This window comes from Bubalus bubalis, chromosome 5 (assembly GCF_019923935.1).
Source record: "Bubalus bubalis isolate 160015118507 breed Murrah chromosome 5, NDDB_SH_1, whole genome shotgun sequence".
In the NCBI taxonomy this organism is placed as follows: domain Eukaryota; kingdom Metazoa; phylum Chordata; class Mammalia; order Artiodactyla; family Bovidae; genus Bubalus; species Bubalus bubalis.
The window spans coordinates 113,807,147-113,830,873 of NC_059161.1; the positions used below are offsets into that span (position 1 = coordinate 113,807,147).

Sequence of the window (23,727 nt, forward strand, 5' to 3'; positions counted from 1 at the left end):
GAGGCCTCTGGTCCAGCCTCTTTGCTGGACTGAGGCCTTCCTGCTGCATGTCTGGGCTGAGGAGCAGCCTCCAGGGCCCTGGGCCAATAGCAATGGGCATGCTTAGAACCCTAGCCGGGTCCAGGCAGGGCCAAGTCATCTGGCTCACCTGAATTCCAGTTTCCTCATCTGGGCAGAAGATGCAAGATGGCAGACTTCATCCTCCCATCTGACCTCTGCTCCTGGAAGGACTGAGTCTGGGCCATGCACGTGGATGAGAGTCCATCTTCTGCTTCCTCAGTGTCTGTAACAGCCCTCCTTGGTTTTCGAGCTCTGTGTGGGTAAGAGTTGGGAATTTAATATATATTCCAAGGACCCCAGATATTTCTGCAGAATAAGGGCACCTGATTTAGATGAGATGGGGATTCCCTGGTGGCTCAGACAGTATAGAATCTGCCTGTAATGCAGGACACCCAGGTTCGATCCCTGGGTCAGGAAGGTCCCCCAGAGAAGGAAATGGCAACCCACTCCAGTATTCTTACCTGAAGAATCTCATGGACAGAGGAGCCTGGTGGGCTATATAGTTCATGGGTTCGCAAAGAGTCAGACACTATTGAACCACTAACATTTTAACACTTTAGACGAAATGTCCAGTCAACAGTTTGAGCTATCATAATTTAAACCAATTTCTCTACCCAGTGAATCTTATCTTCTGAGGGAAGCAGATGATGAAGGAACGAAGGAAGAAGATGATGGTGGCTGAATTGCTGAGACCTGACCTGTGCAGGTCCTCACCGCCTGCTGTACCTGAAAGTCACTCAGTCATGTTCAACTCTTTCAACCCCATGGACTATACAGTCCATGGAATTCTCCAGGCCAGAATACTGGAGTGAGTAGCCTTTCCCTTTACCATGGGATCTTCCCAACCCAGGGATCGAACCCAGATCTCCTGCCTTGCAGGTGGATTCGTTACTAGCTAAGCCACCAGGGAAGCCCATTGTACCCGTGACACACCTTAGCTGAGGCCCCATGGCCTGCAAAGCATCCAGCTCCTGCCACTGGGACATGCCTGAGCTCTAGTTGGAGCCACATCGTCTAGCACCAAGCCTGTCCACTGCATCATTGGTGACCGTGGGGCCCTGGCTGCTGTGGCCACTGTAGCTCTGGCCTTGAGAACAGGCAGCTCCCAGGAGCTGCACCTCCTGCCAGTCTTTGGTACGTCACCCTTCATTCGCGTCTCAAAATGTCCCCTCCTCTCTGCAGGCCGTGGGCTACTGACATTATTTTTAACTTACTTGTGATAAAGATGAATCAGAACTGCCCCCATGAGCTCAGGTGGTCCTAACCAGGGCCTTAGGGATTTAGGTCTCTAGGTCCCCTGTGGGGCTCCCCTCTGTCTCAGTTGAATTGACTCTGGCCACTTTGATGTCCTGTCCTTCTCCCAGGACCCGCTAACTTGGCCACAAGAGTCTTTGGTGCCCTCTAAATGCCCACGTTCCCTATCTCCCCTTCCTTGGCCTCCCTGGGAAAATCTGTACTTTGGAAGACAATTTGTCTTCATCAAATAAGAGTTAAAAATGAAAATCAATAAGCACCAGATTATCAAGGGAGGATTAATTCAACTTCTGTAAATGCTAATGAGATCCGGAACTCTGGCCAGCGGCACAGGCGAGGATTAACGCCCTTCTGCCAGCCTTCAGAGGGCTTAACAAGGCTCTCCTGGAGGCCTGTGGACTCTGGCCTCTGTGACCTCAGCCCAGTGAAGACTGAGCCCCCAGGTCTAGGGCCGCATCTGGCCCCAGTGTCTTCCTGCTTGTGCTCTGGCAGAGTGTGACCGGAAGCCCACCTCCCTGGCAGCAGAATGGTCTTGGGTCAGGACTGTTGGTGGGGGGGTGGTGTGCAGCTGTGGTGTGACTCGGGGAGACTGGTCCCCCCATGAGCACATCCTCGGCGGACTTTGGGTGCCCTTCCACAACTGGCCCCCCAGGATGTCTCGAGATATCATGGCCCCAGGTGGAGGCTGAACCCCAGCCCCTGAGGGCATGTCCCTCCCTCAGCCATCCTATATCATGAGCACTGCTCCAGCAGGGATCCTTGTCTCCTCGCCAGGCTGCTCAGCCTTCAGAAATCACGAGGCTCCTCTCCTTCCTGCAAGTCTTGGCCCATACGTCTCCTTCTCCATCTCTCAGCTCGGCCCCTGCCCACACTGCTCACCGCTCCTGCCCCTTTCTGTTCTGCCCCCACAGCACCCAGCCCCTCTAATGCCCCACGTTGTCCGTTCATAGGGTCACTATTCAGTTTGTGTGTGCCCCGAGTCACAGGGTGTGCTTACCCACGGGATCCCAGCCTACACCCTCTCAGGGAGAGAGATGGAAAGTCCAGGGTTCTTCCCTTCTTCCTCTGCCCACCATGTGAGGATCGAACGAAGGATGAAGTGGACCCAGAGGCGAGGGGAGCAAGTTCTGGTCTATCCCCCGGGACACTGCCAAGCAGACCGAGCGGGAGCTGCTGGAATAGGAATCTGGTGGGCTTCTTGCCCAAACACACCAAGTGAGAAAGCAGCGTCGGAGGCTACAGGCCACCTTTCCACTTGTCAGACACACATGGTACCGATGGCTGGCGCAGTGGGGTGGGTGAGGGCTCAAGTACAAAGAGGGGGCGGAGGGAGATTTTGCCGGGCAGGCGGTGATGGAGCTGTCACGTGACCTGATCCAGCAGTGGTTATGTGGACCTGTACATGGGTAGAAATTCACAGAACTATTCACCGAAGGAATAATGAGCCATGCTCACGGCTATATGATAATGATAAGATAAATAAAAATGTCTTTAAAAGAAAAAGGGGTGGCATTTATCCCGAGTCACATGTCCTAGGATCACCCATCACTGGAGTGTGGGCCCTCAGATGGCTCAGGCCCTGTTTGTGAGTGGGGGGTGTGACCCCCACCTTACCCCCACCGCCTATGTCCAACGGCAGACGTGATGCAGGGTGTCTGTGTGTGCCTCTGAAAGGACAGCAGGGTTTCAACACAGAGCAAGACGTCTTTGGCTGACTCTTTGCTGCGATCAGAAGGAACTACTCCATGAATAGAATTTTCTTTGCGAATCCCTTTCCCTGCCTCAGGCCCAGTTATGGATTTCCTGCTGCTGATAGACTCTGGGTCTTCCCTTGTCTCTTCTCGCCTGCACTACTGAATCCTCGCTAGCTCTGTGTCCTGAGAGCTCTAAGTGTCCCTGAGTCACTGCCTCCATCACCAGCGGGCAAGTGGCAGATCCCACAAGGAGAAGTGTGGGACTGTCCCCCGAGGGGTGCTCTTTGGTGAAAGGCCGGGAGGGCTGCGGGGCTGGTCCTACTAACGGTCTCTTGCCGCACCGCCCACCCTGGTCCTTCTCCTCATGAGGTCATAGCGTTACCCAGTAAATAGTGTTGTCAGCCACTGTCCTCATGAGTAGGTTAAGGACTGAGACCTCTCGCGCTGCGTCCCCATCACCTGGCGTGGTCCCTCTGTCAGGAATGAAGTTCCAGGGTAGAATTGGTGCATGCCGAGTGGAAGCTTAACAGATCTTTGTTAAGGGAGCGAGTGAGTGCCTGACAAAGCAGGGCCAAGTCAGCCTGGACGAGATGACTAGGCCCCGTAAGCATGGCTCCGGCCTCTCCCACCTTCTCCTGGATCCTAGCAAACCACCAGAACTTTCTTCCATCTCTTTGGGACCTTAGTTTGCCTCCTAGACCTTTCTCCACCTGATGGTGTGAAAGAGGGGCCAGTGGGTGGCAAAGATTAAAGATTTGTGGGCTCCAAACTCTGGCTTTGGACACTGTTAGCCTGGAAGATGGACAGAAGAAAATGACCCCCTGACCTCATGTGCAGGAAGGGGTGCTGACCCCAAGGCCAGACCCCAGTCGGGGTGGGGTGTAGATACAGGGAGGGCAGGTGTGAAACTCAGGATGCTGGCATCTCATCAGGGACTGAGATTATCATCATTATCCTATGATTAAAATATGATAATACAATGATCACCAGGCAGAGCTCTGTTAATACAACACTGGACTGGAAACAATACCCACAGGAAATGGCATTTGAAGCCTCCCACAGCATCAGTAATTTGGCTTCTTACACTGTTCGCTCAGATGAGGGTAAGAGGACCCAGAGGACAGGAGCTGCAGCCGGCTTCCTGAGGCTCACCAGCTGTGGGACCTCAGACCTGCTGTGCCCCGGGGAGGCCCCGGGGTTCCTCCGTTCATTTCACCCACAAGCAGGAAGGGGTTGGGCTTCCGTGTGCCAAGGCAAAGATGGTTTGGGGCCCAGGTGCCTCAGGTGTGGCCTCTCCTCCAGACTCCAGGGCCTAGGACATTCTTTCTCTCCCACCAGTGACCTGTCCTTTCCTGGGGGCTCCTGGCAGGGGCCTTAGGGAAAAATGTTCCAACGTCTGCTTCCCTGTCCTCGATGGTGAAGTGGATGTAGATGGAGAGAGAAGGACATCCTGCATCTCTGGGTGTCACCTCCTCCCCAGGGTACTGGGGCCAAGTCCTTAAGACCAGGCCAGGCTGGCACTGTCTGCCCTGAAGGAGCACCAGGGGCCGGGATGGAGGCGGGAGGGGCAGCATTTAGGCTTGTGGTCTCTGCACCCTGACTGAGCGTTGTGTTCTAAGTCAGGCTTGTGCAGGGTGACAGGAGGGTGCCTCAGTGTCTAGGAGGAAAGGGATGGGTGGCTTGACCTCTGACTGACCTCAGAATCCCCCCCGCCCCCGACACCTGAGGCTTCCAAATTTCCAGCTCTGGCTGCTGCTTAAGACAAGGGATCAGGTGAGAAGGGGCACTTCCAGAGCAGAGCCAGCGTAGTGTTTCCCCCAGAAGTGACATCCGAGGTTGATGAGGTGAGTGGTGGGTGCTTGCCAAAGGGCACAGGGGCATGCAGAAGGAAATGAGGGAAGAGTCGAGTCTGGAGACCGACCAGGGCCATGCTGAGCAGGCAGACCTCCAATGGCCCTCCCTACCCACATTGCCTGCCTCCCCAAACACCCTGGAGCCTGAGTCCCATCTTCTTGGCCAAACCTGCATTTCCAGCAGTTTCCTATCTCGTGATGGTGGTGGTAGCTTAGTCACATCTGCCTCTTTGTGACCCCATGGACTGTAGCCTGCCAGGCTCCTTGGTCCTTGGGATTTCCCAGGCAAGAATACTGGAGTGCCTGTCATGCCATTTCCTTCTCCAGTGGGTGGTGAAGGATCTTAACTATTGTAAAATGCGACCCCATCATCAGGGCTTGGCTCCACACCGCCATATAAGCCAGAGCCAACCTGGTTGTTGCCTGTGTCACGTGGCCCCAAGAGCAAGGAGCCACTCTGCGTCTCATCTCCTTGGGGACCATAGCAGGCTCCTGCTGAGGACCAGGGCTGGTCGGGCTTGTGTGGGCATCATTGCTTCAACATCTAGTCTCCAGACAGATTCTCCGGGACCAGCTGTCCTCACCTTCTCTTCTTGGCCAGAGAGACAGTCCTTGGGGTCAATTTCGCTTGGAGAGGAATCACCACCTGCTTCTTTTGGGAAGAAAAGGGCTGAGGGAGGATGCAGAAGGGGAGGTGGTGGGGCTGAGGGCAGAGGAGGTAGAGGTCCCTGGGGCACGATTCTTCCGGGTCTGGTCACTCTGGTCTCACCGGAAGCTTGTTGGAGAGGGTATAGGACTCACGATTTCTGGCTTAGAGGTGAAAAATCAATCAAGCCAAGTTTGCAGCTTCCTCAAGGCAAGCAGCACATGGCTCTGATGTCTGTCCTCTGGAGGGGAAGCCCAGACATCAGGTTGCTCTGGCCCTGTCCCTCCCAGCCTGAAGCCCAAGGGCCCAGGCCGCCCTGTGGGCTCCTGGACTAGAGCTGTATCTTCTCTCTGGGAAAGACCAGCTCTTCTCTTCCTCTTTCTGGGCTAAGGGGACACAAAGGACTGACTCAGGCCACATGGTCCCTGTTTGCTGTGTCTTAACAAGGTGGTCAGTGCATTCCCAGTACTGTTGTCTTGTCCATCCCCAGCTTCTGGATGGAACTGACCTCTCTACAGGCTGGTCAGAAAGAGGGGGTGCCTGATACCCTCTTGCCTCCTGGGCAGATTCTAAGACAGGTGGCCGTGGAAAGTGAGACCTCTTCCACCTGCTGTTTCCTTTTGTGGCCACGGGTCACTGCGCTGTTCAGAGTTTGAAGAGTGAAAGTATTAGTTGCTCAGTCCTGTCCAACTCTTTGCCACCCCATGGACTGTAGCCCGCCAGTCTCCTCTGTCCATGGGATTCTCCAGGCAAGAATACTGGAGTGGGTTGCCATTTCCTCCTGCAGGGGATCTTCCCAACCCAGGGATTGAACCTGGGTCTCCTGCATTGCAGGCAGATTCTTTACTGCCTGAGCCACCCGGGGAGCTCTTTCATAGTTTTCATGGAGCTTCCCGGGTGGCTCAGATGGTAAAGAATCTACCTGCAGTGCAGGAGACTCAGGTTCAATCACTGAGTTGGGAAGATCCCCTGCAGAAGGAAGTGGCAACCCACTCCAGTATTCTTGCCTGGAGAATCCCATGGATGGAGGAGGGGCCTGGTGGGCTACAGTCCATGGGGTGGCAAAGAGTTGGATACGACTGAGCGACTTTCACAGTTTACTGCCACCCAAACAACTGATCTGCTTGTGGCTGGTAATAAAAGCCACAGCCTGCAGTTTTATGGGGCCTAATTAATCCCCAAACACCTGCAGGCACAACCAAGTCATTGCTGTGACCATCTTGGTGGGAATCTTCTCCACCTGCTATCCTCAGCTGATGGGGGAAGAAGGCAACTCTTGCAGGAGGGAGGTCGGAGCCAGCTGCACGTCCTTCGGAGGGGCAGACCGCCCTCCAGTCCCGGTCGTCTGCCTATGCACAGCACTGCCAGTGGGAGCTGTGAGGAGAGATGCTGTGAGATAGTATCAGGGCTGGCCACTTATGGTTCAAATGGCTTTCCTTCTGTTTCATGCCAAGTGGTGGACGTTATGGGCCTCAAGGTTTTGACTCTATTTGGAGAGAATGAGAGCCATTCATCCCCAGTCTGGATGAGGGTTCTGCATTCCCCAAGTGTTCAGTGCCTATGTTGGCAGGATGGAAGATCACTTGTCCAGAAAGTCCTCAAGGAAAGGTGGGTCTTCAGAGGATGGGATAGGGTCCCTGATAATACCTGTGCCTTTTCTACTACTGATATTCTGTGCTTCTGTGATTTGACCCAGAGGGGGTCTGGTGTGAGGCTGGTGGCCTGAGTGTGTGTGTGTGTGTGTGTGTGAGGGTGAGTGGATGAACTTGACCTCAAGGGCAGGGGACTTGCAATCTGAGGCCATATTGGGGCTTGACCTTGAGAGCATGGGACTTCTGCATGGGCCATATTGAGTGGGGGTGCCATTTTGCCTTCTCTCTGCTTCACACTTGACCTCTCTTCGTCCCCATACCTGAGCCGGGAGGAAGTGGCCTGCTGGCTGTCAATATGCTTTGGCTTCTGGATGGTTCAGCTCCCTTTTCCCATCATTTGGGGTGCAGGAGCAGACGCAGGCCACGTGACCCTGTGGATGGAGGTGTGGAGAGCACCTGGAGGGGCTGGAACTGGCTCTGCCAGGTGAAGAAGTCACGAAGGGCACGTCTCGGAGGTGTGGGTACTGCGTCCCACACGACAGCAAGGGTTTCTGCCTGGGGCATGTCAGAGCACATGGGGCTCCCACAGTGTGAGTGTGAGTCAGGCCCCGAGTTTGTAGCTCGGGGTGGGGGTGGGCAGGCCTGCAGAGGAACTGGATGTCTGCTCTCCACTTGGCCAGAGTGTGCTTGTGGTGCTGAAGTGCCTCTTCTCCTAGCCAGCAGTGTGTGTGAGGCCTCATGTGTGTGTGTGTTTGTGAACACTTGTTCAGATGTGCATGAAGGCACTCAGGAATGGGGGTCAGACTATTTCTGTGACTCCACGCGAAAACCTACCTGTGGCCAGTGTGCACATACTCATCCATGTGCCTTCCTGGGCACGTGTGTGTGCACAGTTGTGTGTGCAGGGGTGCATGTGTGTGCAGGAGTGCACATGAGTATGTGTGCGTGTGTGCACGTGCAGCGTTTGGGTGGGCAGGCCTGTGCTGGGCTTTGCTGCAGTCTTCCATTTCCTGGAGGGGAGTTTGGGTTGGTCCCCCTGTTCCAAGTCAATGGCATTGATTCAGGAGGAGTGAAGGATCAATCGTAATTTGGTTGCAGGGCTGGCGCCAGAGTGTGTGCAGAGTAATTAGAGATGGGGAGCTGATGCAGAGGGCTGGTCCCTGCCCTTGATGGGCCGGGCATCTGGGGGCAGCTGGGGGCACCAGGGAAAGGCGAGTCATTCACAGGGGTCCCAGTGGTTCTCCCTCAAGTCCTCTTGTCAATGTGCTTCCCTTGCTTGCTAGGCTTGGGATGGGCTTGAGGTTAGGACTGGGGCTGCGATTCCTGGCCTTGACCTGGCTGCTGGTGGCACCAGAGCAGGGTCCCTTGACAGATGCTCTGTTGCCCCTCCCACGCATCGCTTTCATAATAATAAAACATGTGTAACTAGTCAAGGCTTCTGGCTTCTCAACCAGGTTTCACTTTTCTCATCTGAACCTTAGAGCATAGTTACGGGGTGAGAGAACAAACATCGCCCCCACCTTTCAGAGGAGGAGGCAGAGGGCATGTGCTCAGGGACAGGTGGGGTGGAGCTTGGCGGCACCCCAGCCCAGCACAGTGCTGCGGGACAATTCTCCAATGGGGCACAGACTACACAGACTGCCTGGTGGGGAAGGCTCGTGATTTAGAGTGGCTTTGGAGGCTGGTTCTTGCGTGTTAGGGCAGCAGGTCCTCAGAGTGCGGGCCAGAACCACGGGGGACTCTGCAGGGTGAGTCCTCAGGCCCTTCCTGCATCTCGGGAGGGCTGGGTCCAGATCTGAGCTTTTCACGATGCTCCAGGTGATCCTAACTCATGTGGACTAGGAGTCCTGTGTGTGGAAACTCAGGGTTAAGGGCTGAGAGGAGGAGAAGGAGGACATCAGGAAAAGTGTGCTCCAGCTCAGGGTGAGGACAGCTGGCAGGAAGCATGAGTGGTGGGCACCCTGTGTGCCCATGGTAGGTGGAAAGAGAAGGGAAGGTGTTGGGAGGGTCCCAGCCACATGGAAGGGGTGGGACGACAGTCCTTTAGAGCCCAGGATGTCTGGGGTTCACTGCTAACCCTTCAGGGTGTTTCCAGCCTCTCCAGTCTTTTGGGCGCTCTTGAAGAACCTTGTTCTTCGGCATTTTGAGGAGAAGGTATTGTGTCTTTCTTATGTGGGAGTGGGATCCAGGTTGAGTTGAGGGAGACACAATAGGAGACAGGGGCGGGAACACAGTTATTTGGGAGGCTTGTGAGCCTTCAAGGCTCTGCTGACAGTGTCAGGCTCACAGTCATTCCCAGAGAGCACATGGGTTCACGCCGCCAGCTTGATGGGCAGAAGGAAAGAACTCTGTCCTGAAAGGTCATCAGCAAGAGAGGAAGGTTGGGAGGGGCCAGGCTGGGGAACATTCTGGAAAGGAGGGTTGGGAAAAGTAGGAGTGGGGGTGGTGTGAGGGGTTTGAGAGCCCCTCCAGCCCTGGCCAGTGACTGGTCTGTCTTATGTGGAGCCAAGTGAGGAAAGGGAGCAGGGGGCTTCTGTGGGCAATTCTTTTCTGAGAATCAGAGCATTTTCTCTAGCATGAGTTAGCCTGGGGATCAAGGAGTGTCCATGTGCATGCTCAGTTGTGCCCAGCTTTTTGTGACCCCCATGGATTGTAGGCTCCTCTGTCTGTGGGATTTCCCAGGCAAGAACACTGGAGTGGGCTGCCATTTCCTTCTCCAGGGGATCTTCCTGACCCAGGGATTGAACCCTTGTCCCCTGTGTCTCCTGCATGGGCAGGCAGACTCCTTACTACTGTGTCGCCTGGGAAGCCCCCAAGAGTGTCCAGGGGTCTCCTTTTCCCAAGGTGAATTGCACACAGAGTTCCTGCTCTCTGAGACAGCAGGGGTCTGCTCTAATCCACACTCCAGTTGGCTCTGCTCTGAGATCCTCCTGGGATGCTCTGACCTATGACAGTGGCTATCCCATCACAGCGACTCACAAACATGTTACAGCAGGCGACATGGTCTACCCTGGGGGCCTGAGTAGTTGAGGCTGCAGACAGGAAAGGAGCTGGTGAGGCTGTGGGTAGAGCTGAGAGGCGCATTTCAGGGGGACTTGAATATGATCTTAATGTTCCACAAAGTCATTTGAGGCCAGGCCTATAGTGACCTGAGAGGAGTGTAGCCCCACTGAAGGATGACCACGGCTGAGGCCCTCTCTCTTCTGGAGTGACGTGCCAGGCTCAGGGGGCACTGTTGCCTGCCCCATTCAGGTTCCTGCTCCCGAGGGGTTACTCTGAGAAAGAGCCCAGCCGGGAGGTATAACAACCTCCCTATGGAAGCGCCGTCCACAGACTACTTTTACACCTATGATGCTGCTGGTCACACGACACTGTGAAGGCTGCAGCCTCAGGTCAGGTTCCAGGGGCAGTTGCCTGGGTTCCGATGTGTCTTGGCTCCTATTGCTGCTGGGGTCTTAGGAAGTGCTTTCCTTTCATCTTCTGTAAGAGCAGGGATGATAACAGATCACTCCACTTGGTATCAGGAGGATTCAGTGATCTGCTCTTTGTAAAGTGCTGGGAACGGGGTCAGGTGAGTGGGAGGCTCAGCTAGTGTGAGCCTCTCCAGGTAATAAAAGGAGAACCCAAGATTCTGTGGGGTGAGTGAGCTGCCTGGTTTCAGAGCAAAACTTTGACAAGGCTGGAGCTCAAACCCAGATCACCGGCTTGTAGTCCCTGGTGCTCAGTTGCTCAGTCATGTCCAACTCTTTGCCACCCCATGGACTGTAGCCTGCCAGGCTCCTCTGTCCATGGGATTCTCCAGACAAAAATACTGGAGTGGGTTGCCATTCCCTTCTCCATCATAGTCCCTATTACCAGTGAAATCAATGTTCTCTGTATGGACCAGTCAGCTCTGGGCTGGGGGTTCAAGGGGCAGAACCTAGGAGCGCTATCCTTTGGGCTGAGCCAGGCATGGTGCTGGGGGCCTGTGGTCTTCAGCTCACCTGATCCTCACAACAGCCCCCATTTATAAGACCCCAAAGTCCACAGATTGGGGCTTGAACGTCTCTGACTCCAGCGCTGTCCAGGGTGCAGGTCAGGGGCCCCGCAGGTGGAGGTCTGTCTGCAAGTGTTGACTCTGCCCTCCTGGAGTTCTCAGACCAGGGCCTCCTGGGGCTCAGAAACTGGGAGGCAGTGGGAGTGGGAGAGCTATCTCTCCTGGGGGTGGGGGCCTGGAACGTGCAAGTGTGCACACATGTGACAGGGCGCCAGGTGCTGGCGAGCGTCTCGGCATCTATATGTTTCCCCCTGGCTCTGCGCGGGGCCGCAAAAACGTGTGAAAGCACGTGGGCGGGCAGGTCCGCATGTGGAGCCGCAGCACCTGTCCACGTGGGCGGCGAGAGCGTGTGTCCCCGGAGTGTGTGGTGTGGAGCATGTAGATGGGGGGTGAACGAATGCGGCGCATGGCGTGGTGTGGAGCCCGCGAGCTGGGCTTCGACTCTGCCACTCTCTGAGCTCACACACAGATGCACACACAGGCACCTGCATCCCAGGCCTGTCCACACCTGTGTCTTCCGCATCCACAGACACCGATCGCACAGCAGCTGTGCAGGGCACACGCACACACAGAGGTAAGCACACGCTGCCGCCCTGAGCCTCCCCATCCTGGCCTTCAGCTCCTCTTCTTGGGGGCTCCTGCTCTTCTCCCCCCTCCTGCCCCTGGGCAGTGTGCTCCTTGGCCCGGTGCTCATTCCAGCTCTGCTCACCAGCTCAGCGACACCAAGAGGAGGGTTACGCACCTGCAACGTGGTTTTTCCTTCAAAGACTGGGACCTGTTCTCCTCAACACCAGCTGGGTTCCAGGAGGCTCCTGCTGGTGCCACCTGCTGGTGGCCACTACCCAGCGTCTGCACAGGTTAGGGTGCAGAGCTGGGCCCATCCCCGAGACAAGCATTGGGGTGAAGCCCAGCGCTGTGTGGACAAGGTGTTTGGGGTGAGCCTGAGGAAGGTGGATGTCTCTGGACAAGACTCCCTGGGGTCTGACTTGGGTAAGAAGACCGGATGCGGTGCTGGAGTTCCTGGCTGAGAAGGTCAGTGCACCTCGGACTCTTGGCGGGGCGAGATGCTGTGGCACCACCTGCCGCGTGGCAGCTCAGGAGGATGCGGACTCTGCAGACGTGGACACAGGTGGACACGATGTGTGTGTGGTTGTCGGAAGAGATCCTGCCTGTGGACGAGGGCACAGGTGTGTTCTGCATCATGTGTGTGATTTTGTTCGTGTGTGAGTCCCTGGGAGGTATGTGCACTGTGTGTGTTTGTGGAGAGATGTGGCTCCAGGGACAGGAACACGCCACATGATACAGCTGACAGCTTTGGTGTGCTCATGCCTTCCACCTTGCCAGGGCCCTGGGACACGTCCACATTCCTCCTGGGCGGTGAACCCTGTCCCCGCCCTCTGAAGGTGCTGCCTGAATTCCAGTTGCTTCCTTTCCCACTTCACCCCTCCATGCCCCACTGTAAATACCTGTCATCCACAGGGGACAGTCAGATGCTGGGATTCCACGGGAAAAGACATCCCAGCCTAACATCTCAGGGGCCTGAAGGCAGTGGTACCAGCCGCTGACCCCTTCTCATCCACCCAGGGCCAACCATGTGCTGCTGAGATGGCAGCCCATGCACTCGGCCCCCGCCCTGTGCCTTTTGGAGGGTTCATGCCTCAAAGAACCTCCACAAAGGACAGCAGCCCAGGGCACAGAAAGGCCCTTTCTCCCCGCAGCAAATGCTCTTTTCAGACCAGCCTCCCTCGTGCTGGAATGGAGCAGAGCCTTCTTGGTGCTCCTCAATTAACCTTGGGACGCTGCCAGGAGAGCAGCCGGCACGCAGCCTGCCCCTGCGCCCCCCTCTGCACATCCCTCCTTCTATGGGCTTATTGTCCTGTGGCCCCCGGGGCTCTTGCAGTGCCTCAACTGGTCTCTTCCCACAAGCCCTCCAGCCCTGGGCATCCCTGGCAGCCTGTGACCCCCCACTACCACCACCAAGGCCATGGGCTCTTCCAAGTGGGTTTCCTAGAAAGGGAGTGGGGAGGGAGCTTAGCCTTTAAAGCCCCAGAAGTCGGGGCTCTGGATGAATTCTCCTCTTTTTCCCAACAGTGCCCATCACTGTCTAGTCTTTCTCCTTCCCCACCCCCAGGAACACACCCTTCTGAGCACAAACGCCAGAATCTCCCTAGAGCTGGGTCTTCCTGGGTCGACAATCCTATCACTGTGCAGATGAATCTCCAGTGTATCACACTGTCCCCTCGTTTCTAACCACCTAGAAATAGACACTAGGCTGTAAGCAAGGTCACAGGTTCAGCTCTATCGTCTCATTTTAACTGGCACCAGGGCAAACTGCCTCCCACAGCGGCTTCCGGTACACCTCCTGAGCACAGACAGGCCACCGCATTGGCCCCTTAGCTCTCTAGATGCTCTGAACAGTCCTGCGGGCTGTTAGCTCTACTTTCTGTGACAGCAAGGATGTGTCTGCTTTGCTCTTCTTGCACCTCGAAGGGTGTTTGGCCCACAATACGTGCTCAGTACACATCTGCAAATGCCAGCTGCCAATTACACGGTTGGACATTCATGGAATCCTCAGTGAGGTTGAGGGAAGCTGTACAACTTTCTTAAGGATGCCTGGTTGGTGAGACAAGCAGGGAGGGGACTCAGGTCTCCCGACTCTGAGTCCAGCAACTCTTTCTTTACACCGTATTTACCTTGTGTCCAAGCACCATGGCAACTTGTTGCTGTGGTACCCTCTGTCATGGATGCTTTTTCCAAGAATAAATCCGGGTCTGTCTCCAGGCTCCCAATACGACTCGGAAACCCAACCGGGGGAGGAACAGAGAGGGAGAGAAGGAGAGAAATCTGGGAAGTGAGGACTTGTGAAAGGAGGAGGGTGCAGGGATAGAGGGGCAGGGGTGAGGCTGGGGGCCCTGAGGGCAGATGCAGGGAGGAGGCACCGGGAGCAGGGGAGTCCCGGGATCGGGAGGCGGGGCTGCCGTTTGCACCCTGACCTCTGGCTCCATCTGGTCCGCAGCCCCTCTTCCTGCTTCCTGCACCTGCAGAGCCACACTCCTGCCAAGGCTCCGGGAAAGGGTGGGGGTGCGGAATGAAGATGCGCCGGGCAGCCCTCGCTCTCCCGCACAAGGCCCTTTTGTGTGGGGGCTGAGAACCCAGCGTGGAGGGCCCTGAGAGAGAGGTCTGGGGGTCGAATGTGTGCCAGAAATAGACCCGCTGGAGCCCTCCAGCTGTGGCTGCTCACCCACCCCGGGCCATCCATCTGCGGGTCCAAAGCAGAAGTACATCCCCCTCCCCCACCTCCAACGCCCGTTTGCCCTTCGGAAACCTACTGAGATGCTTCTCTTCAGCCTGCTTCTCACCAGCACCTTCCTCGCCTCTCTCCTACCTGCCTCCGCCTTTTCACCTGTCCTGGCCTACCGGTCCCTCAGTTCCCCCATGGGGTCTCTGTTGCCCCTGCCTCCTCCCTTCCTTCATCCCTCCGTACTCCATCCTCACACGTGCCCACTGAATGCTGCTGCCTGGCAGGCACCATGGCATGCAGAGCAGGGAGCGAGGCAGACCTGCTCTGCCCTCGGGGCTCCCCGGCAGCAGTGCCCGTTCCCCATCCTGCCTCCTCAGCTCCTTCACTGAAGGTTAAACTCTTTCTTCGTGCCCTCTACTCAGCTCTCACAGTCTCCACCATCCCCACCTCCTGGAGGTTCGAGCCTGGGCCACAGCCTCTCCCCAGGCTACTGCTGACCGAGTATTCTGTGTTGCTTGAGTGCTCGGCCTCATCCTTCCGACTGATGCCACACTCCCGGGAGACAGGGATGGTGCTTGTACTCCCTTGCCCTTCTCCTGGGTGGCTGGCACAGTGCTGACTACAAGCCAGCTGTGAGGCTGCCTGTCCATTGCAGAATTCCTTCTTCCGCTGGTCTGGAGCCCAGTCCCTGGATACGTCCATCTGTGTGCTTTTGTGACTTGTTCTTTGCTGAAATTCCCCATAAATGCCTGATCCTCTGCTGACATTAGCCCTTTGCCATTTCCAGCGATGCCTGGAGCTCCCCTCCACGACTGCACATGCCTTTACAGAAGCCTCCACACTACACTAGAAACCCTGGTCATCAACAGTCATGGGATATGAGGCCATGCGCAGTTTCCCTCAGCTGTAAGGCAGCGGGGGCACAGAATTAGAGACAGAAAGATAGCACATGCAGCTCTCAGGTTCCTCTCCTGCATACCCTCATCCCTTCTACTTAATACCTTCAGTTGGCCCCTCTATAGATGAAGAGACGATCACTCAGACCTCCAGCTTGCCCGGGCCAGAGCTGGATGGCTCCTTTAGATGCCTGGAAGCCAGAGCAGTAAGCGGGGGCCACAGTTGTCCACCTTCAGCTCTGGGCAGGTGAGGGCAGACTCAGGTGGAGTCCTGTGAATCACATTTTCTGTGACGCAGCCCTTAGCCAAGTGAGGGGTTTCTGAAGAGTGACAGCCGTGTATTTCTGTGGACACTCCACAGGGAGGGCTGTCATTAGGGTTCCTGAGCTCTGTAAGACAGATCTGATGCAAAGAAGAGAGCCTCTCTTTGGCATTCTTAGATTAAGCCACAAGAACATGAAACATGTCTTCCTCGAGATTGTTCACAGAATTGGCCGGGAAACCATAAGGAAGTGGAGTGGGGTTGTTAAGGCTGAGAGGATCATCATCTAATTTTCAGATAAAATCATCCTAAATTATGGATCTGCTTTCTTCCGAAGGCAAGAACTTCATTGCTTTTCAGCCAGTGAAGAAAAGAATACGGTTTGGCTAAAATTCTAAGAACTGATTTATCGTGTAATTTCTACGAAAGATGCTATAAACACATCTTTAAGGACTCGGACTTCAGGCTTAGCGTGTGAGAAGTCTGCTCTGCAGATACATGGCAGGTCTGGGAGGGTGCTATTCCCCATCTGCTAGATCCCACCATGTACACAGCGCAGCAGCGTCACACTCTGTAACGGGTGGGGTCCTGGTAGGCCCTCTCCCATGCTTGGGGACCCATCTGGATGAGACATCATAACATGATCCCATGTGGCTGGAAGAGCTGTCTTAAGCCAGGAAGGACTGGATCTGACTCTGGGCTAGTCAGTACCTGCATCTAACCAAGACATGGCCTTCAGGGAAATAGTAACTGAGTAGGGGAACACTGGCTATTCTGGGAAATTTGAATCATAATGAAGTTTGAGTTTTAATAAGGAAAGTCTCCAGGAATTTATTTTTGGAGAGGACAAAGTGGACTGCTAGAGTAGCTATTCAAGTCCAGAAAAGCAACGTGCGGCCGGAGGCTGCAGGTGCCTACGAAGAACTGCGAGCATTTTGAACAGAGATGGAAAATTCTTATGATGAGAACATTTAGAATCCTGCAAAGCTCCTCCCACCCCCACTTCTCCTGCATCAGATCTTAAGATGAGATATTTATACTTCGGAAATCCAATTTCCTTTGTTTATTTTCTTCTCTCCTTCCAAGTTCTTTTAAACATGCTGACTGGTCTCTGGCATATTGAGAGAAAACAAGGTGAAAGAATTTGCTTCACAAACGGTCTAGGCTTCTGTCACATCACCCTCATGTCCCTATGTGCCTGGAACCAGTATGGCAGCTTGAATTCAAGTGAGAAAGTTCTAAGATCTAGACGCTGTCTGTCTACAAACCCTTTCTTTCTAGGGATTCCCTCTAGAGTAATTTTTGGCTACACTTTGGAGACTGTTTTCAAGGCAAATAGTATCGTCCCTCAGAGGATACAGCACGACCTCCCAGCCCAGAAGCCATGGACACCGTTCCTATTGAGAGATAGATCTACATTCTCTGCCCTGGAATCAGAGCAAGTTTTGATGCTGGTGGAAGAGATGCTGTGCTTCTTACAGGGCAAGGACATAAGGGAAGTACATATTCTGCCTGGTTCTGCTGGAATGCCAGATCTGGAAACCCAGCCACCATGCTGTGAGGAAGCCCAAGCACCCATGGGGAAGCCCACCCGGAGGGCAACTGTACTTCTTTGCCTGAAGCCCTGGCTGTCAGCTAGTATCACTTGCTGATTATATGAGTGAGCATCTACAAAGCACAGTTTCCCTCGCCTGGTTGGTCAGATGTCCCCACCACACCCTGCCCAAACTACAGATGTGTGAGCAAATACATGACTCTTGTTTTGAGTGAGTGAGTGTAGGTTGCTCAGTCATGTCCAACTCTTTGTGACCCCATGGACTATACAGTCCATGGAATTCTCCAGGCCAGGATATTGGAATGGCTAGCCTTTCCCTTCTCTAGGGGATCTTCCCAACGCACATATCGAACCCAGGTCTCCCGCATTATGGGCGGATTCTTTACCAGCTGAGACACAAAGGAAGCCCAAGAATACTGGAGTGGGTAGCCTATCCCTTCTCCAGCAGATCTTCCTGAACCAGGAATTGAACCAAGGTTTCCTGAATTGCAGGCGGATTCTTTACCAACGGAGCTATCATAAATCATTACATTTTGGAATGAAAAAAAAACCAAACCTGATTTATTTATTTATTTAGTTTTGGCTGTGTTGGGTCTTCATTGCTTTTGCACAGACTTTTTCCAGTTGCAGTGAGTGGGGGCTACTCTCAAGTTGTGATGCATGGGCTTCTCATTGCAGTGGCTTTTCATGTGGCAGAGCATGGGCTCAGTAGTCGTGGGGCAGGGCTTAGTTGCCTGGTGGCATGTGAGATCTTCCCAGAGCAGGTATTGAACCTGTGTCCCTTGCACTGGCAGGTGGATTCTTAACTATTGGACCACCAGGGAAGCCCTGGGGTGGTTTTTTGTACAGCAAGAAAATTGATATGGTTCCCTGACTATAGAGACATGAACACCCTCTCGGGTACTTAACTGTGCACCTGCGCTGATGAACATCCCCACTAGGATTCCACAAATGGGTCTGGAACCACTGAGCAAGCAGGGTGAGTGAACTCCTGGTTTTGAGTCCTACAGCTCAGCAGATATGAAGAGGAGTCCCTGCCTCCTCTTCTAGACTTGAAGCTTTTGCAGACACTCATCCTCCAGGGGCCCAGGGGGAATGTGTGGATAGGTGGCTAGCTGGTTTTACATGGAGAAACCCATAAGACTAGCATACTGCATTTCCAAAATGTGGGAGAGATGACATCTATTCCCTTACTTGATGTAAGGTATTACATCAAGTATTACATCAAGGTATTACATAACACATCTGTATTATCAGAGATGCTGATAACTAACCAGGTACGCTGAGAGTGGTGTGTATCCTGGGAGTGGCTCATACCCTCCCTCACATCCCTCTTGGATGCGGGGGTCCACACTCGCCTTGAGACTATCACTGGATGTGTCCCATCCTTCCTGGGTCTGGAGATTAGCTATGTGGCAAGAGGGAAAGCAATGGCACCCCACTCCAGTACTCTTGCCTGGAAAATCCCACGGACGGAGGAGTCTGGTAGGCTGCAGTCCATGGGGTTGCTAAGAGTCGAACACGACTGAGCGACTTCACTTTCACTTTCCACTTTCATGCATTGGAGGAGGAAATGGCAACCCACTCCAGTGTTCTTGCCTGGAGAATCCCAGGGATGGGGGAGCCTGGTGGGCTGCCATCAACGGGGTCGCACAGAGTTGGACACGACTGAAGTGACTTAGCAGCAGCAGCAGCAGCAGCAGCAGCAAGAGGGAAAGACTTTGGTCTCATTCCTCACTGTGATCCTATACTCTGTATCTCTTTCGAGCAGATCTGAAACCAAATCTGAGACACATCTGATAATGAAGGTAACTTTTTCCTTTTGAATCTCAACTCTCCTCCCTTTCCTCTCTGCCTTCACCCTCTTCTTCCACTGCATTTCCAATAGATGTATCCAGAAGAAATCAGTCTTCTTTTCAGATAGTTCTTTTGAACCCCTTCCCAACTCAACTCATGCTCTTAAGCTCTTCGTGTTACTTTTCCTTTCAGTTTGACAATTTTAGTTTCCTAGTAGAAACTACCATGCAAAGTGGGAAAAAGTCGATGGCCAAGAAAAAACAATCAAGAAGACGGTGATAGTGGCTTTGCGCCCTTCCCGACCTTTCAGGTCCCTAGAAGAACATTTCCCACTCGGCCATATTTCTACCTATAAAGGGCTAGGGACATGTGCAGCCCTGGGGGTCCAGCATTTCTCTTCAGGCCAGATAGATGCTTAGAGGTTCTGGAAAGAGAATCCTGTTATTGCCAGTTCTCCAAGTGGATCCTAGTGAGGCTCAAAGCCCTAGGACCATGGTTCATGTATATGTTGAGGGTGGAGCTCTAGTTCTTGGGCATGCTGGCTGGGAGTTAGCTTCTAACTCGCTTCACATCCCCAAGAAAGGCATCTTGGCAGAGAAAGAGGCCCTAAAACGAGGGCTCAGGGAGAGGCATCTCTGCACGAGCAGAGTTACGTCTCATAACTAGAGTGGCTGGACAGGGCAGGAGGTCATTTAAGCGTTCTGGTTCTCCAGGTTACATCCAGGTGCTAGATTGCCCGGTGTAATTGCTGCTGTGCCAGGAAGGGGCCTTCCAGCTTTCCATGTCCTGGCTGGTGGTGAGCTAAGAGGCTTCACCTTTCAGGGAAGGCTGTTCCTCTCATGTTCAGGCCACATTCATGCATGGTCTGTGTGTCTGTGTGTGTGTATGTGTGCGTTTCTTACAAGCAAGTTTCCCTCATTTTTTTTTTTTCCCTTTGAGCTTCATATGCTAGAGCCAGTGCTTTGTGGCTGACAAGTGCTTTGTGATGACGAGGAGGGTGACCTTCCTGAGCCCCCTTTGCTGCCCATCCTGGGGAACTGAGCCCCTATCACCTCTGCTCTCACTCTGTGAAAGATCAGACATCTTCACTGCAGCCTCAGATCCCTGGTGTGAGGGGACTGTTTGTAGATGTTTCCATGACGCTGGTTTATTTCTTCTGCAAATACAACTATAATGGGGGGAGGGGTGAGGTTGAGAAATAGACCACTTTCCCCTTCCCTGGGTCCCTTGTCCCAGATCCCTACACTGTTCCCGAAATCCATCTTGGCTTCTTCCTGCTGAGATGGGGCCAGGCTCCCAGGCAGGTGGGGACGGGGGAGGAATCTTGTGCTTGAGGAGGCAGTCTTTTTAGAAGAAGAAGGAACACTTTCATTGCTCAAAGTGGAGACTTCCTGGCGATGAGCAACTATGACCCGCACTGGGGGTGGCAGTGTGCACACGTGTGTTCCTGAGGGGGGCCCGTGACACTCCTGCAGCTGAGCCAATGACTCACCCCAAATCTTAGCCACTTTTAGAGGTCATTTTAGTCATCCCCCTGCCTTCAGGCTGGATGGAACTTAACGTAATCTCATGTTTGGGTGGCAGAGAGTGCGCTGGGGAGGAAAGAGTGGCCGAGTGTGGAAGGGAGGAGGGGAGGTGGCGGTAGCGCGTGACCCCTTTGAAAAGATCTCCAGTGAAGGACGTTCTCAGCTTCCCCAGGCTGCTGTTCCCGGGTTTCCCCATCACTGAATCAGCACCGTCCTCCCGGGACGCCTTTTTGCTGGATGGAAACCGGATGCTGGGTTCCCTGGATGGGCGGGGGCACCGACCCCTCAGACCTACAGTGTAGCAGAGACTCCAGGGTCCCGTTGGCCGGCCCGGCGGCCACATTCCTTCCCCCAGAAACTTGCCATGCAGTGGGAGCAGGGAGCAGAGCCTAGCGGAGACGCGACAGCGCCTTCTCCCCGGCAATGCGCATGATTCTGCGGCTCTGGGTTTGCCACACGTCAACGCACCTTGAATGGGCTCGCCCCCCTCGACGCGATGGGCAGGCATCCTGGCCAATCGGACCCCGGGCTCGCTGGCCGCGTCCAATGGGAGGGCAGCGGGGGCGGGCCCGGGGCGGTGCGGCCGGGCTTCTCCGCGGCGCTGGCTGCGCTCCGCCCGGGCTCCAGTGCAGGTGCCGCTGCGCCGGGCTGGAGGCTGCGCGCCGAGCCGAGCGGATCCGCGGAGGGATGGGGAGCGGGCCGCCCGGGCTGCAGGAGCCGCAGGAGCCGCGAGAGCACCGGCGCGGGGCGTAGGCGGCGCGGGGCACTTTGCGATAGGATGAGGCTCCTGGCTGGCGCGCGGTAGTACTATGATTTGGTATGTGGCCACTTTGATAGCAAGTGTGATCAGCGCCCGAGGTCTTGCGGCTCAAGGTGAGTTGAAGTGCAGCGTCCCTCCCCTGCGCCTCCCGCGGATCTTGGCTCCGTCCTCCTGCTGAGCCCGCGCCCTCCCGGCGGGCGCGCTCCGGGCACCGCGAGGAGGGGGGGCGCCGTATCCGCGGTCGGCGGGAAGGGTCTGAACCCGGGCTGCCGGCGCTCTGGAGAGAAAGCCTCGGGCTAGGGTCCACGCCGCCACCCTTGGCACCAGGGCTTTGCAGCGGGTGCCGCGCCCGGTGCCCTTCGCGGGCGCAGCCGCCGCCTCGAGCGCTGGGGAGGCGGTGGCTTTCTCAACTCTACCGCCAGGGAGTTTTCGGGTCCTCGGTTGGCTGCGGCACGCTGGACCCCGCGCAGTGCCACCGGTCCGCAGGGGAGCCGGTGCGGGCTCGGCTTGGGCTCGAGTCCCTCCGGACCACACGTCGTGGCAGCCGGAGATCGGATCCCCTCGCAGGGCGGGGCGCACGGAGCGCCGCGAGAGGAAAAGAGCTGGTTCCGCGGGAAGTCTCTCGCTTGCTCTGAGGAGCGGCCGACTTCGGCTGGCTCTGCCCGCGTCCGGCTCCGCTGCACCTGAGCCCGGCCTGGCCGGGCAAAAGTTCCCCGGGAGCGCGCCGCAGCCGGCCACAGCTGGCCACAGCTGCTGTGGGCGAGAGCAGCGGGAGGGGGTCTCCACTGCCGCGTCTCGGGGAGGAGGGAGGTTTTCCTCTTTCTCTGTTTCCGGTCTGAGCTGGGAAGAGGGCAGAGGGAAGCCAGTGAGCTGGGTGATGCGCTTGTGAGCACGCGGGCTTTTGCTCTGGAGACCGCAGAGCGGCCCGCACGCCTCTGTGTGGCACCTCTGCTCTCCGCCCTGCTATGGAAGCTGGAGGTGCCCGGACTCTCAGCGCGCGATGTTCAGCGCGCAGACACGACCCAGCTGCGGGCAGGTCCCCAGGGCCGGCCGGGATGGCTTCCGGGGAGAACCGCCCGGTGGACAGCAAGCAGTAGGAGGACCCACAGCGGAAGACCCAGCGCCCGGCCGCGCTCGCTCAGGAGGACCCTTTGCTCACCTTGTCTGGGGCTGTGTAGGGGGAGGGGAAGTGATTTGGAAAAGTTTCTGGAATGAGATCGGTCTCGCTGGTGTTTGCGGGGGTGTGAAAACAGAGGCAGAGGAAGGCGAAGAGAAGAGTGCTTTTATTATATGGTGTGTGACCCCGGGTGGTTTTAAAATTCTTCCTTTGTCAGGTGGGGAAACAGACCAGAAACTCGTGGGGTGGGGTGGGGGTGTGAGGTGGCTTGAGCTGCGCTTAAGAACTTGTCTCCAGCCTCAGTGCTCGCCCCTTCCCTATTGCCTTGTACTCTTCTGATGCCTGCATCTCCTCCCCTTCAGTTTGTGGTATGTTCCTGCTATGGGACTGTCGCACAAAAGGATGTATTGGGATGTTTGAATAAAAGAGAGATGTCGAAGGGAGGCTCTGAAATAGGATCCCAGCTTGAGAAGTCCAGGGAGGAGGATGGACTTTTTGCAAGTTTAAGCACAGAATCAAGGGAAATGTGTGCTTATGTTATAGCAGCACACAGAAGGGCCAGACAGAAGGAAGGACTTCCCAGCATTGAAGGTTATTAGTTCTGGAGCTTCTGCCTTCTTTCCGGGAATGGAGAGGTCCTTCTGTCGGGGGTGCCTGGACATGAACCCCTGCCTGCCATCCCTGTGGGTTTTGGGGAGGGAGGTGTCTTTTTAGCCTAGGGGCTCTGTGTGTGGTGGTAAAGGATCTGGACTCAAGTTCCAGCACTGCTACTTGCTGGCCTGTGACCTTGGACACATTGCTTTGCTTCTCTGATTGTCACTTGCCTTATTGGAGGTTAACAGTATGAGCGTGTGGGGGTATTTGTGAACATTAGTGCCATGAAGAAATGAGGGGCTGGCTGAGTGTTCTGTGGTAGTGGTGGTTTAGTCGCTAAGTCATGAGTAAGTAACTGATGATGATCTTGGTTCCATTTCTTTCCCCTGAATGGTTCAGGGCACTGGGAGCTGGGAATGTCCCCAGGGGGAGTTCAGACAGTTGCCTCTGTCTAGAACCAAGTTTGCCTTCCCCGCTCACCTTGCCCAGGGAGATGTGGAGGGCTGCTCGGAAATCCTTTGAAAGATCTGCAGAACTAGAGTTGTGTCAGTGGCTGGAACCTGGTGGAGAGGCTGCAGGACACCCAGGAGGTATCATCTCTACGGCCTCCGGGAGTGGGAGATGGGCTGATGGGCCAGCATTTCAGATGCTGCTGTGAGAGTTCAGCTGTTCTCTAACTGGCAGAGGTGACTTCCAGGAGTTTCTTGAAGGGAGGGACTTTGAGATGCTGGTCTTAGGGTCTGGCTGAGCAGTGGTTGTTCCAGCAGAGGAGTGAAAGGCTTGGGACAGAGAGAGGGGTGGGCTTGAATCCTGTGTGTCTGGGGGGCAGTGTGGAGGCTGGGGA

The 23,727-nt window shown here is 55.3% G+C and overlaps 1 protein-coding gene across 6 annotated transcripts in view; it reads left to right on the forward strand.

Moving 5' to 3' along the window:
• Positions 1–21,039: 21,039 nt before the first annotated feature.
• The window catches only part of IGSF9B (immunoglobulin superfamily member 9B), a 50,268-nt gene continuing 47,580 nt past the window's right edge, over positions 21,040–23,727 (forward strand). For all 6 annotated transcript variants that reach the window (XM_044943566.2, XM_044943567.2, XM_025286414.3 and 3 more), the window contains exon 1: positions 21,040–21,285. In XM_044943566.2, the coding sequence (XP_044799501.2) occupies positions 21,222–21,285 (64 nt within the window). In that variant the 5' untranslated portion in view covers positions 21,040–21,221. The remainder of the gene's footprint in view (positions 21,286–23,727) is intronic.